This window comes from Podarcis gaigeae (genome assembly GCF_964106915.1).
Source record: "Podarcis gaigeae genome assembly, chromosome: 3".
Classification (NCBI taxonomy): domain Eukaryota; kingdom Metazoa; phylum Chordata; class Lepidosauria; order Squamata; family Lacertidae; genus Podarcis; species Podarcis gaigeae.
Window position 1 is genome coordinate 104,916,087 of NC_139680.1, and position 15,106 is coordinate 104,931,192.

At 46.5% G+C, this 15,106-nt stretch overlaps 2 protein-coding genes across 5 annotated transcripts in view; one reads left to right on the top strand and one right to left on the bottom strand.

Moving 5' to 3' along the window:
- Window positions 1-14,211, top strand: part of LOC310842037 (uncharacterized protein) — a 292,099-nt gene extending 277,888 nt beyond the window's left edge. The window contains exon 6 of one of the 2 annotated variants that reach the window (XM_083733904.1): window positions 13,977-14,211. The gene's annotated coding sequence lies outside the window, so the exon portion shown is untranslated. Of the gene's footprint in view, window positions 1-185; window positions 4,245-13,976 lie in introns of those variants that run through there. The other variant, XM_083733901.1, reaches the window with a different exon arrangement.
- BCL2L11 (BCL2 like 11) overlaps window positions 1-15,106 on the bottom strand; it is a 98,498-nt gene that overhangs the window by 30,691 nt on the left and 52,701 nt on the right. For 2 of the 3 annotated variants that reach the window (XM_083733834.1, XM_083733833.1), the window contains exon 3: window positions 3,449-3,858. In XM_083733834.1, coding sequence (XP_083589960.1) covers window positions 3,449-3,858 — 410 coding nt within the window. Of the gene's footprint in view, window positions 1-3,433; window positions 3,859-15,106 lie in introns of all 3 variants that reach the window. The other variant, XM_083733832.1, reaches the window with a different exon arrangement.

Genomic DNA, 15,106 nt, shown 5'->3' on the forward strand with positions numbered 1-15,106 from the left:
AGTTGATGCTTTTTGCTTTCACGCTTTTATGTAAAAATGTTTTGTGAAGTTCGGATGAAAAACAGTATATAAATTCCTTAAAATAAACACCAGAGATATGCTGCTAGAAGCATTGTTTATTTACATGCTTGCCTTCCAATAGTGTACAAAGTCCCTTTTCACATTTTAACTTCATTCTTTCCTAGGCTTACCACCTCTCCCCACCCAACCCTGCAGCTTCTCTGTACAGTATTTAAACAGCTACGGATGGAGATTAAACAAGTCAGCTCTCCCCCACCACTTGATCTCCAAACTAGGGAAAGAAGCATTGTTCCTCTGTTGAATTTCTACCATCATACAACTGTTAAAAGGCAACAAAGCCTCTTATGTTGTGCAGAAATGGTAACAACTATTCTGTACAGTTCAGCAGTAATTTTATAAAACAAGTTACAAGCAGATTGCACACAAATTCTGCTTTATCGCAGAACTAGACTTCAAGGATCACATAGTCTAATCCCCTACAATGCTAGTATCTCAACTAAAACCGCCACAACAGATGACCATGCAACCTCTGCTTAAAAACCTCCAATGAAGGAGAAACCACCACTTTTACTAATGTCATCACCTTATCACCTAATCAATAGGCTGCATAGGTATTTTCCCAAGTCTGTTGAATGTTCTACATTTCCAGCTAAGCTGGAAAATTAAGCTCCAATACGTTTTAAAATATCAAAGCAGTAAGAGGCTATAGCAAACAAGGGATTTTTCTCCCTTCTAGATTCTGATTGGTGGAATTTTCAGGAAGTGCCTTCAGTTTCCATGGTAAAAATGGGAAGATAAACATGCCTGCAATATTGAGCTAAACCATTTTAAAAGGTATATACACACTTGGCAGTATACTAACTTAAGAGAATGTCTGCGCTTCAAGTTTTTGATAATCACTGGTTCAATGATGTACAACACAAAATTAGACCACAAAAAATATCATTAAAAAGGAGCATTTATTTCTCCTCCCTCCCAAGCTACCTCAGCACTCAAAAGAAGAAGAAACCCACCATGCTGAAGCATATTTCACAGGATGGACTTAACAGCTTCTGCGGCCCCCCGCCCCTTCCCTCAGATGACTTAGATCAGACAGACATGGGTAACTGCTGGCCTGCCAGATGCTGCTGCACTCCAACACCCATCATCCCAGACCATTTGGTCATGCTGAAGACCCTCCAACTGGAGGGTCACCCATCCTTGATTGAAGTGATCTTTACATCCCACTGGGAGAATTTGCACATTTAACACAAAACCGTGAGGATAAGCTATTGTATGCAGTTTTTTACTTCCATTGTAGGTTAACCAGCTAGCATTACATCTGAACATCTAAACTGATGTTAATTTCAACCATAATTGAAAGGGCCACCAAAGGTAACCTAGCTCAACTCCCTGTCATTGCAAGAAGTTCATAGCACAGTATCTGAAACGGATGGTTTGAATTTGGCTTCTTCCAGCAAACCATAGTTAATATTAACCAGTTTTTCAGGTTTAGGTGACATGGCAAGCCAGCCTGCGGTTCATCTCAAATGGAAATGAAAGCTTCCGAACTCCTCTTCACAGTTGTGTCAGAGGGGAGAGGGGAACACAAAGGCTTGAAACTCACCTAGGCTTGTTCAAGGAACACCAAACTACGTCTAAACATTACATCTGAAGCAGCCCATCATCAGTGTGAGGGTTCAAGTTTGTTTCATAGTGAACACTGCAGTCTCTTAATTTTAGACTTGGTTAGACATGGGGCTGCCAATACCAATCGCCTGAACTTTTCAGTATTCACTTATTCCAAATCTTGCAATTTACAGGTAATCTAACCTTTTGAACACCTGAAAACCAGATATGCAGTGAGAAGCCAATTCCAGTCACTGCATGCCTGGCACCAGCAATTGGCCAGAACAGGTCCCAGTGGCCCCTCACTGGTCCAAGCCATTTGCATCACCATTCATGGCCTTCTCCCAGATGCTTTTCAGCAGTGAGTAGTAGTGCTGCCTTTGAACAGGAGCCAAACTTGGCTCCCATCCATGGTGACTGTCCATCATTTTAAGTCATGCAAAATGCAACGCCCTGGCACATAGGTTTTTGGCATTATAATTTCACAGATCTGTAATCCACATGGGACACCAAAAGATTCCATTGATCTATAGGCAGAGGAATTGCATTTCGGATAAGTTAAGATGGCAGATGGCCACCATGGATGGAAGCTGGTGTAGCTTCCAGTCAAGAGTGCCACTGCTTGTGTATTCCTGAAAAATGTCTAGTGCCTTGTGGAGGGTGATGACTGACAAGCAGATGCTACCTTCCTGCGCTTCTAAGCAATGGCTGAAAAAAGCATAGGCAGCAGGTTAGATGTTTTGATGACAATCTTCAACTTAGGACCAAGTTACATAGGACACTAAGCACATCGTTTTCAGTTTTCTGCATGTTTTTAAAACAGTGGCTAAGAGGTACGGTGGAGGGGCGGGGGCTGATGGGGATGTGTTGGAGGGAGCATTTCCACCACTACTGCAGTCCAGTGAAAGTCTCCCCACCCGACTACTATTTGCTCCATTAAAAAAGTTTCCATTAGCATCAATGAAAGCTTCACTTCCAGGATCAATACTAAGCAGACAGGAGCAACTCTCATCGGGACTGTGCCAGAGGAAACTGTTCAACCCCCTTCCAGCACACCACAGTGCCAATCCTAATCACCCCTACTCCATAGTTGTTTAGTATGGTAAAAACATTCATGTTATAAGTGGCACATTTAGCGTCATGTGCAGCTTGGCCCTTACTTCTTCCAGAGTAGCCTCACTGCAATTACAGGACTACTCTAAAAGGGTGTAAGAATCATAGTGCCGCTTAATATACAGCAACTTCCTGATTTACTGGAAAATATCCCAGAAAAGCAGTTTCTTTTTGACTACTTGGCGTACTATTCCTATAGCATATACAGGGTGTGTGTAATCCCTAGCATTTATTTAACACTTCAGAGTACTCCAAACATTTTACATACAATTGCCTCAGTAAATTTGTCAAACCACACTGTTATATTATCCCTATACCACAGATAGCATGCCTCTCAGTCCCAGCTACTGGAGAGCACAAGTGGAGAGACTGCTATTTCATCTGTCCTGATTCTGGGCTTCAACAGGCATTTGGTTGGCCACTGTGGGTAACAGCATGCCAGATAGGCAACCGATCTGACCCAGCATGGCTATTCTTCTGTGCTTATGTAATTTGCAAAAGGCTACCTAGCGAGTTCACGGCAAAGGAAAGATCTGAGCTGGTGAACCTCATGGCTCACAGTTCAGTCTCTCAACCACTACACTGCACTAACTGACCCCCTTTCAGAGTTCATATAAGGCCAAACACACACACAAAAATGCAAGCTTCACCGGCAGGCTGAATTCAGAACACAAGTGGAAATGTTTCTTACCATGGTCTAGCTTACCCATTGCGCTTAGATAATGACTGAAGGCTTGACACGGGGGACTCGGAGTCTGTGTGGCCTTGTCGCAGCTCATAGGTGCAGGACTCCTGTCGGTGTCAAAAGAGAAATACCCACTGGAGGATCTGGACAGCAGTGGGGATCTTCTCACAAATATGAACAACGGGGATCTGGTAGCAAACGGACTGGGGCTGGAGGGTGGTGCCAGTGGTCCCTGAGGGCTACTGGGTGATGAAGTGTCCCGCTCACCCAAATGATTACCTTGGTACACAGTTTGTAAGGAGGTAGGGGCCCCAGGCCGAAAATGCTGAGCTGGCCTTTCAGCAGGCTGCAATTGTCCACCCTCTCTACCGCACTCAGAAGTTAAATCAGAAGATTGTTTTGCCATTGGGCCTTTTATTTGTGTTCTCCCCCTGAAAAATAAAAGGAGAAAAAGAGAAAGGCAACTGAAATTACACATAATGTTCGCTCAAGTCTAGGTTAATAGTGGTGGAATTGCAGTGCAGTCATTAAGAAATACAATACAAATACAAACCACTGTGTGTTTTCCATCCCCTTTTCATGTACAAATTAACCAGCATGCCAGAATTAAAAATAAAAGTGAGCACTGTTGAAGATGTCAACCTGTATTATCCAGTCCAACATCATTCACAAAAAAAGCTTCTCCTGGTGAAAAGAAAAACAAGTACAACAAAAGTTTGAAGACAAAACTTGCTAGCCAGCTGAGCAAGCATTCCAAGTTTGATTGTGGGGGAGGGAGGAGGTGGTTCAACTGGCTAAGAAAAGAAAGGAAAAAAAAGGAATATTAACTTGGATCACCAATCCTCTCCAAGTCATTAGACAGGAGGATCAGATACAGTGTTGAAATGTTAAGTGAGCAGTCGATGCCGTGATTGTGCAGGACAGGGAAGTCGGCCAGGCTCTCTCTCCATTGTTCTACTGAATATGCTGATCACAGCAAGTCTGGAAGGTTTGGCAAGAGCAATCAGTTGTAAAAGTGCGTCACAACAATAGCGTTTGTACACTGCAAAGTGCTCCTCCGTTCACTCCTCCCCTCCCCTCATCCTTTCTACGGCTGGCTCGCCACCACCAAATCCTTCTCTCTGCTAAGAAAAAGACGCAAGGAAACGTTTCACTTCGAAACCTTTCGAGACGCCACGGAGACTCTTATTTACATTTTGTTTCGGTCGATGGCAAAAGGGAACAGCAAGAAACGAACCACAGTCGGTCACTCCGGCAGGGAGACAAGAGGAGACACCACCACCCGCTCCAACTCACCTTTATTTACTTTCTTTCCAAAATGTCTAGCGTGACTTGACTAAGCGCTCCATCGTTGCCCGATTGAGACGCAACCAACAACAGGTTGAAGAAAAATGTCAATTTAAAGACACGCATACAAAAAGTAGGCAAAACCATCACAAGCACGGAACAAAAAGGTGGGGAGTAGTGGGGAAAATAGCCATGCAAAGGCAAAGCCTGGGAAGGAGCTTTGGGGGGAGGGGAGCAGGAGAGAGGGAGGTGGGGGCAACACCCGCGCTGTGACTTGAAAATAAATTCAACTGCAAGCTCAAGTCGCTTCTCCGCGGTCTGAAGAGTGCTCGCTGGGAAACGACACCGGGCGGCAGCCCGACCGGGAGCGTGGAGGACAAATCCCTTCCCGCTATGAAACCCAACAAAGGGAGAGCGAGCTCAAGGCAGGAGAATAACAGACCCAGAGACGGGCACACACACAAAGGGGGAGGGGATAAGAAGAAGGGGTGGAGACACAGGCACGCACACCGAGAGACCCCGGCCCACAAGCCCATCCCACACACACACACTCGCAAACGCACCCATCCCCCGGCCGCTACTTACGCTTTATGGCGTCTGAGTCATCCCGAGGCAAACCCGAAACTTCCCCTAGGCTGACCCCGCTCCTCCTCCGCGAAGGAAGAGGCGAAGAGGGCGACGCGCACAAACATATACACACGCCGCGCGCGCGCCGGGAGAACAAGCTCTCCGCCGCTGCAGCTGCTGCTGCCGCTGCTCCCGCCGCACGCACAAAACACAGCCAGCCAGGAGGGCACTGCCGCGCTCTGACCGCTTCTCCAAACACAGGGCTAGGCGCCCGCCCAGTCGCCACTGTAAAAACATTCGCCGAGGATTCGAGGCCAATCCGGAGCGGCAGGGCGGTCGCGCTCCGCCCACCTCAGCGCGAGGGTTGTGTTTACAAACTCGGCCAGAGAGAGGGAGGGAGAGGCGTGGGCGCGCGCGCACAGCCTGCCACAACCCTGCTCTGCGCCACGGCCCGCCTCCCTCACTCCCACTCTTCGTCTCCCTCCCTCCTCGCATGTCCTCAGGAGCTTCCTGGAGCCGCCGCCGCCGCGGCACTGGTGGTGGTGGTGACGATCGAGACGTAGTTCTGCTGCAAGGAGCAGCAGCAGCCGCTCTTACGCCCTGGCCCGACGACCCACTTTCCACTTTTGTTTTTAAACGGCGGGGGATGGGGTGGGGAGAACCCTACAAAGAATGTGGAAGGAACACGCGCGCGCACCACACACACCCGAGAAAACCTGGCGACGCATTTACCGCGGCACCAGTTTTTCGAGGAATAAAGCTTAAGCTTAGTCAGATGCAAAGTCACGGATGCATCGAGAGGCTTCCCCCACCTCGTCCGAGCTTCACCCGGAAGACTGGACTCCGTCCTGCTTCTGCTTAGCATCCCTACAAACCTACACCCAGAGGCTATTTACTCCCTTAACCGGAGTATCCACGCCCAGTTCTCTCACCCTCAGATCACTGGTTTGAAAAAGAATCTGTTACCAATCCAAGCCCAGGCTCCTCTCGTTCACGGCATGCTATGGCATTTCACCAGCCTTTTCCATATTTTTTCTTTCCATCCCCCACAACAAATTACACACTGTCTCACCCACACCCCATTCATCCTTACAGCAGGCAGCCTTACTAGATCCTCAAACTTAATGGATTGGTGTATTATATTGTTATTATTTATTAAATTTATATATCACCCTATACCCGCAGTTCGTTCTCTCTCTCTCTCTCTCTCTCTCTCTCTCTCTCTCACACACACACACACACACACACACACACAATTTACCCCCAGCATCACACAGCCACACACTATCCTCACGACAAATTCTTGCTCCATTATTAACAAACCTATCCAGACAGACACTTTGTCCCCATTCAGTCAGCAATCCACTCATTTCTGCAAACAGGCCCTCTCACAACCACAGCAGTCAACCAGTCTCTTCCCCACCCAAAAACTTCCAGTTGAAATGGCATACCTATCAAACCCAGAGAAAACCCTACAGGATGTTCCTTTTCATTCCCTCTACAGCTAGCATCCTCATCCTCAGGTTCACCTGGCCTCCATAAATTGTCAATTTCCTCTCCCAACCCAGAGCTGTGGGGGGGGGGGGGCATGTTTTTTGCCTGGGTGAAGCCTTCAGAGGGGCGCATTGAGGGTCCCAGCCTGTGTAGTGTGCATGCAAATGTGCATTTAGGGTGCCAAACTGGGTCTTTGACCCAGGTGAAATAAAGCCTACTTTTGCCCCTGCCCAACCCATTTAAGCTACAAGTGTAGCACATGCCTCATTTCTCCTTTCAAAATGTCTTCTCCTGTACTGTACATGTAAAGTCCCTCAGTATGTTAGAGTCACCTCATTCTCTGTGCACACAATATGAAATACACACAGCACTGCAGATCTGCTCCCACAACGTCCTGTCCTCACCACACAATTCTCACAAAACACTGTCTCCAAGCAGTCATCATGCCTTCTTCAGCCCTTGTAGAAGAAGAAGAAGAAGAGTTTGGATTTGATATCCCGCCTTTCACTCCCTTTAAGGAGTCTCCAAGCGGCTAACATTCTCCTTTCCCTTCCTCCCCCACAACAAACACTCTGTGAGGTGAGTGGGGCTGAGAGACTTCAAGGAAGTGTGACTGGCCCAAGGTCACCCAGCAGCTGCATGTGGAGGAGCGGAGACGCGAACCTGGTTCCCCAGGATTACGAGACTACCGCTCTTAACCACTACACCACACTGGCTCTCACACTGTACTACACCAAATGCTTCCAAAGACTCAAATTTGAGTTCTAATATTCACATTCCCATTCCTCCACAAAGTAACCCCCTATCCATAGCTCAAATCAACCAGAACCTTGCAAAAAATGTGTAAAAAAAGCATTGTTCAGTTTTGAGTTTGAGAAATCCTGATTTGACTCTTAGTTATAAACCTTGACTTGTCTCAGGTGAGTCACTAATTCTCAGGCTAACCTGCCTTGCAAGATGGTGTTGCTTTAAGGTTCTAGGAAGACGAGTGGGCAGGGATAGAAATGTTAAATATAAAAATGACACCCTACACTTGTTTCACAAACTGGAAGCACCAGCAGCAGTGACAATGCAACCAAGTTTTGCATGCCTTATTGGTAACAGGCCTTTTTTCTTTCTTTTTTTACTGGCCTACCTATCTTTGGCTAGCTGCCTGTCCAAACAATCACAGTGCTGATCTGCTATGGAATACTATTAAGTTCTGGTGCCCTCAACCGATTATAACGCAGGCCTTTAAAAAACAACAACCAAGGTTCATTTAAATTGGTTTTTTTTAAAGTCAGATTATTAAAAAATAAAAAATAGTCAGGTTGTAAGCACCTGAGAGGACTGGGGCTTGAGATGAAATAGCACAGGAGACAGTTGTGCAAGAGCAGAAAAGTGGGAGAAATGACAGTGTGTGCAGTGTTGATGCTGGGCAGGGAGTGCGTAATATACCGTATCAAATTATATAACAAGTGGATATAATTAATACCATATTAAGGTTCTAAGTGGAGAGAAGGAAGCCGATGCTCTAATAAATGTAGAGAAGGGAGTCCAGGGTTCTTATTTAGTACATTTATATCCTTCACTCTTTCCATCAAGAAACTAAACTGGACATGTGCCCTCATACCTTGTCCTGGAAGGACCTGAACTTTCCACATCCTTGCACACCAACATGGTCCTTAATCCAGCTAACCACCACCATAGAGCCTGTTCCAAACTTGCACATATGTGTCACCAATAGGGTCCCCTTCCCCTACCCCCACCCATTAGGACCAAATATAAAGTTTCTTGTATTTCTTTAACTGCCTGGCCCTTTCACTTCCGTCACTCTCCACTCAGTATGTCACAACCCTCTAAATCCTTCTTCCTCCTCAGGGTCACTTACTGTCCCATTTAATCAATATACTCACCTTCCTTGTCATAACAGCCCAACTTTACATCTAGGCTACCTGGTAGGAGACAAATTTCAGTGTGTTTAGATAGACAGACAGACAGACAGACAGACAGACAGATAAATAAGAGGCAGGCAGGAAAGGCCCCAAGCCTTTTGATACCTGGGACTGAAAAACTCAAATACAATATTAACAATACAGTAATAAATGAAATACTTTGCTCCCACCTACCACCACCATTTCCACCCCAAGGCCGGCTTAAAGAAGTGCAAATGCCTTTGAATAAATAAATAACCACCCCACCCGTCTTTTCCACACCTCAAAAACCACGACCCATCCTTACTTCAGGAACGCTCCTTTCTCTCACCTTTTCTTCACCTTTCTTCCTCCCCGCCCCGCTTTACAGCTTGCCACACTTTTAAATACATCATCATCATCATCATCATCATCATTATTATTATTTACATCATCTCCCGGCGCCGCTCGCCTCGGCGTCACCAACCTCTGCCCGTTTTTAAACAGCACCGATTTCTCGAGGTGCGTTTTCCTCACGCCCGGCCTTATTTCTAAACGGGCTGCCGCCCGGCCCAGCGTGAGGCGCCAGGAGGCCGCGCAGCCGAGTAGAAATGCGGGAGAGGGACGGGACGAGGTAAGGCTGCCGGGCGGCCCTTCTCCTCCTCCTCTGGCATTCTCCCAAGACCGCGGTTAAGGAGAAGACCCGAAGCCGGCCTTTGGGCGCCGCCGGGACTCCCCGCCACTTGCCTGCGGCTGCTGCCTGCCCACGCCGCGCGCGCCTGAAGGGAGGAAAAAGGCGCCTTGGGGCTTCCAGGTCGGCCTCCCGCTCTCGCTGCTGCGCGGGAGGCTTCTTCTGGCGCCAATCACCTGAGGGCGGAGCCGCCCGCGCGCCTGAGGGAGGCCGGAGATATATAGATATAGAAATATATATTTAAGACAGCCGGCATGCAGAACTGATAAGAAGCCGGCGTTGCGTCGATGACAACAACTTCGTCCACTGCCAGGCTCGGGAGGAAGTTGGTGGAAGTTAGCGGGAAACTCTTGCACAACAACCCCGCGCGCCGGCTCCACGGACGGTGGCGGCGGCGGCGAATCTTTCTTTCTTTCCCTCAGGCAGTCGGCGCGAACGAGAAGCAGTTCGCTGGTTTCGAAACCAAGCAGAGTTTCGCCGCGGCCCTTTCGCCTCCTACAGCCAAGAGCCTGATGAGACCGTGGCAAAGCGCGACTCGTTAAGGTGCCTTTAACAGGGGTGAAGTTTCTCTTTCAAAAGCAAACAGAAACGCCGTTCCGTCTGCCGTCAGGTGCTTTTATTTTTTATTTTATTTATTTATTTTATTTTGTATTCTTAACTCTCTCCTCCCAAAGCGCACATAATCTGTTTTAGGGGAAGGAAGGCTCAGATGTGAAGGCAAGCTGAGTATGAAACCCGAGTGGGTGGTAGTTATTCTGGACTGCTTAATTTGAAACAGAAGGGGGTGTGAGATGTTCAGAAGCAAGAAGGAGGTTTGGCAAAAACATGTGGAAGATAGATGCTCAGACTCCAAGACAATGGTTTTTAACAGAGCTGACAAGTGCCGGGATTGGCTTGTGGTCCTCCGCATTTTGTTGCTGGCCTGACATTTTTTCTGCCTGAGGCAAGTGACAAGATGGTCCACCGCTTCTATTTCTTTACAAAAGCTGAGCAAACAGGCCCCGTTTGCTCTCCTTTCAACACTAGGGATGGGGCAGCATCCTCCGCTGCATCTGAAGGCAATGTATTAGATAAAGGCAGAGAGCCCCAACTATTTTGGAAATCCATATTCTCGGCCAAATACCCATTTCCCAGAAGAAAAACGGGTGATGCTCGGAGCCACCACCCCATCAAAAAAAGAAAAGAAACCCATTGGGTAAAACACCTGCATATAACCCAAATCATAGAAGACAAAGGGGAAGAGCGGGGGGGGGGGCAAACATGGCACCCCTCCCCCCAAAAAGGTCATCAAATAAACATAGCCACTTTAACCCACATTTGGTATCATACCCAATTTGTCATTAACTATATACCATCAACTCTTCAGACTGAACAGATTTTCTATAGGCAGTGATATTTTCCCCAAGTAGTGGGGGCAGTCAAGTGTGATTGCTTATTCACAATAGTCATGTGAAGACCACACCATGTGATATTTCTGAATATGTATGTTTTTTGGCTTCAGAATCAGCTTTTGCGGTCCTGATTAAACTGATGACTTCTAGAACATGGCTCAGGCAGATGGTCCCTTGAGATCCACCCACATTGTGCATGCCACTGATACCCGTATGATTCTAACCAGACACATTTCTGTTAATTCCATCCCTTGCTTCACACTCACTGGGGGGGGGAAGTCCTGTCCTCTTGAAACCAATTCCGCTGACAATGCTCTCTATAATCTTACTGTTGGTTCTTCTCACTAGGCTACATGGTAGTCACCTACCACCCACCTTGATGATCTCCCTTCACCTATCTACAATCTGTTCCATAATTTGAACATGTATCATGCCGTAACCAGAAGCAAACAACTGGTTCATGAAAGGATAAGACACAGAGATTCCTTTATTAGTAAATGGACAACTTTTCAAAAAAACCATAATGTTTACAACTGACTTCTGAAGAAATCTGTTAATCCTTAACAAAATATTTTAGTCAAAAATGTTTAAAACCAAGATAGAGTATCATCTCAAGTATAATAGATGTTGTACACACTAAATACTGCACTAACAAGACAACTAATATATATATATATATACACACAGAAATAATTTATATAATATAATAGTAATTTGTATCTAATTTGAATGGCCTACAGTTTAGAGGTTTAGCTGGTTGAAGGCTGAGGCTATATTTGTTCTTAAACTTGTTTCAGCAGAGCTATGCTTTGGATATAAAGCAGGATTTAGAACACATTTTCAGAGAAATCAGCACAACCGAGCACCTTCATCGGCCCCAGGTGCAACAAAACATGTCTTTCCTGTATCGGTCTCTACAGCCACAGCAGGCGCTGTAACTCTTAATGGTTTGACCTCACCCGCACTCCTCCTTTGCCTCCCAAGGCAGACGGATACCAAACATATTCCTTAACTTTTGTGAATGCAAATATCACTAGTATGCCTCTAGTAATACCAGTCATTGGGGAACAGAAATTGAAGGCTATGACGGTTGTTGGCCACTGTAATAACAGAATGCGGAACTAAATAGACTTTTGGTCTGATCCAAAATCTATGCTTCTTATGTTCACTCGGGTAGAGCCCATTCTGCCCTTTCCTAGGGAGCTATTTGTCCACCTTAGAGAGCAGGCCTACATACTGTATAGAAAACAGAGTGAAGGAGAAATCCCGAGTTATCATGCCACACATCCCTTCACCAAATATGGTCCTTGTAGAGTGGGGGAAAGTGAGGAAGATATTCCACTATATAAAGAGTTGGGGAACAGTACATAAATCCATGCCCTTCTTCAGAATGAGACAGTATGAGAGTAAATAATGCTACTTGCTTTTCAAACACAACCTGTATCAAAGTTAATGTACAAACTACAACTGGAATAGACCTGGCGACCACTTTTCAGGCATGTGGAATTGTACGCTGCACCTCTTTGCTACTACAGCTGAGCAGTGGCTGTGGAAGGGGGACTCAATATGAATTCTAGAGGTACAGACATGTGGGCTAAGATGACATTTATGGAAAACAAAATGGCCTTCATTTCCCCGTCTGATGTTCAGAACTTGAAAGATTATTTCCCATAAGCACCTATACCCCTAGCTATTGTGAGATATGTAAAAGTTTGTTGCATTTTCGTCACCAAAGTGACTTCTCTGAGGTGCAAATCTGGGCAGTGTATATGGAGGTCCTGGGCTGCCTGCCTCCTTTCAGCCTTGCTGATGTGGTCCAAAGAAAAGCAGTGCTATACATTTAGCACCAGCTCGGCTGCAGTAGTAGCTGCCATCCAACCACCTTAAGGACTCCACTTCAGATGTATGCAGGGTTTACTCCTTAGCCCAGGGGTTGGCACGGTTTACCTCGCCTTGGTCGGTTCACTCTAGCGGCGGAGATCCCTCTGTGGGCCGGATTGTGCGTGCGCCTGTGATTTTCGGCGTCTGCACAGATGCAATTTCCGGCATCTGCGCACGCCCAGACGTAATTTCTAGAACCGTGGAAGCAAGTCCCCGTGACACGCTGCACCGGTTTAGTGCAGCGCGCAGGGACTCACCAAGCAGGCAGCTCAGTTTGGGGGGGGGCGGCTCGTGGGCTGGTTAAACGACCCACGTGGGCCAGGGCTTGTGGCCCACGGGCCTTAGGTTGCCTACCCCTGCCTTAGCCTTTTCTTTTCCTGAAGATGTTCCGCAAGGCAGTGGGTATGGATTGTTCCTTGGGGTTTATTCCTGAAGCCTTTTTCACAAATGAATACAGTGGTACCTCAGGTTAAGTACTTAATTTGTTTCGGAGGTCCGTACTTAACCTGAAACTGTTCTGAACCTGAAGCACCACTTTAGCTAATGGGGCCTCCTACTGCCACCGGAGCCCGATTTCTGTTCTCATCCTGAAGCAAAGTTCTTAACCTGGAGCACTATTTCTGGGTTAGCGGAATGTGTAACCTAAAGCGTATGTAACCTGAAGCGTATGTAACCCGAGGTACCACTGTATAGCTGTAAGGCAGTGGAGGTTTAGGATCAGAGTTTTCCATCTACATGGGCTGCCTTCCGAGGTTGACAAGCCCTATCTGCTCCTCATTTCCCTCTACAGCTCATGTAGAAACCACCTTTTTGACAGTTGGACCCAGTATTGACCATGTCTGCTCAGTCTGCCAGTCTGTCTTCACATGCAGGGGAATCCCCTAACTTACCAAGGGTTTGAGATCCATCAGCTACCCTTACCTGGTTTAACAAGCCAATCAAAGCTGTTCCTGGGGTATGACTGCTGTTGCATGCTAACAGCTTCTAGGAGCCACAGACGAGAGTGTGGGGGACCCTCATCAAAGATACTACCCATCCCCTAACACCCTATACACCCCAATTTAAAAACAACAAATTAAAATACATTGGGATTTTTTTGCAATTTAAATTGAATATATAATTGGAACATTGCTCTGAAGCTTGTTTTACCATGAATGACATTTATTTGCCTTGCTACTAAAATGTGAAATGGGCTAAATTATGTTTCCGGTTTTCCTAGCTGATTTGTTACAATGTTCCAAGATGCCAGTAGATGAATTAATCTCAGTTTGGAACACATCCTCTCTGATGAGAAAATGGCCTTTCAATCTGATCTGTGTTCACTCAGATTTTGCCATTTCTTTCAGTTTCAGGTCGTTAGGATTTGAGGAACAAGTTGGATAAATGTTTTCAGTATTGCAGGAATTAAGATGAAAGGGGGGGTCTCTATGAGTCTGAATGAGAAAGATGAGAAAGCTGAAATCCCCTTCAAACCTTCTTCCTCTGTGAAATCCCCAATTGGGAGTTGCTACAGACTCATTAGTAAGCATTTGTTCCCAACAATCCTGAGTCACACTGGATTGCTTGCTCAAGTTTCTCTAAAAGCCTGTCATAACTGCCTTCATTCTGCTTTCTAGGATGCCACTAACCAGTGGCATAGCGTGGGTTGTCAGCACCCGGGGCAAGGTAAGTAATTTGCGCCCCCTAACCCGTGGATTTGCGCCCCCTAACCCCCAGATGTTGCACCCCGGTGCGGCTGGCCCCCCCTGCACCCCCCACACTACGCCACTGCCACTAACCAGCACTATTGCACTCAACCAGAAACAAAGTCCCTTTTGACCCTGCAAAAATGTATAATGTGGCACAGGAGAAACCTATGCCCAACATTCAGTGCTTTTCAGGATAATCCTATGCATGTTTATTATTTATTTCTTTAAGGGTTGCCAGAAGGCAATTCCCTATCTCAGTGTTTCCCAAACTTGGGTCTCCCGCTGTTTTTTGGGACTACAATTCCCATCATCCCTGACCACTGGTCCTGCTAGCTAGGGATGATGGGAGTTGTAGTCCAAAAACAGCTGGAGACCCAAGTTTAGGAAATACTGCTCTATCTGAAGGGGTCATCCACTTGAAATTCAAGTATTGCCTTAAGATAAAGAACCACAAGAAAATAACAGGGGCCTGGACATTACCTGCACAGCAGACTGAGCCAGGCACACAGGTCGCTTGTTCAGTTTCCCCCACTATGTTGAGATGTATCTCTATTTAAATTATAGCAATTGCTTCTAAAACTGCATCTATACCTATACACTAGCAAATTTGATGCAAATCATTGTTCTCTTTTGTGGCACTGTGAATGGCCACCCTATCCAAAGGAAACGAAACCCAGTTGTGTCACTCCTGGGGTTTCCTGCTGTTTGGGGACTTGGGCAGGGAGAAGCCTACAAATGTTATTGATGATGTCTTCCTTTTGAGTTCTTAAGCTGCTGTGTTAATATAC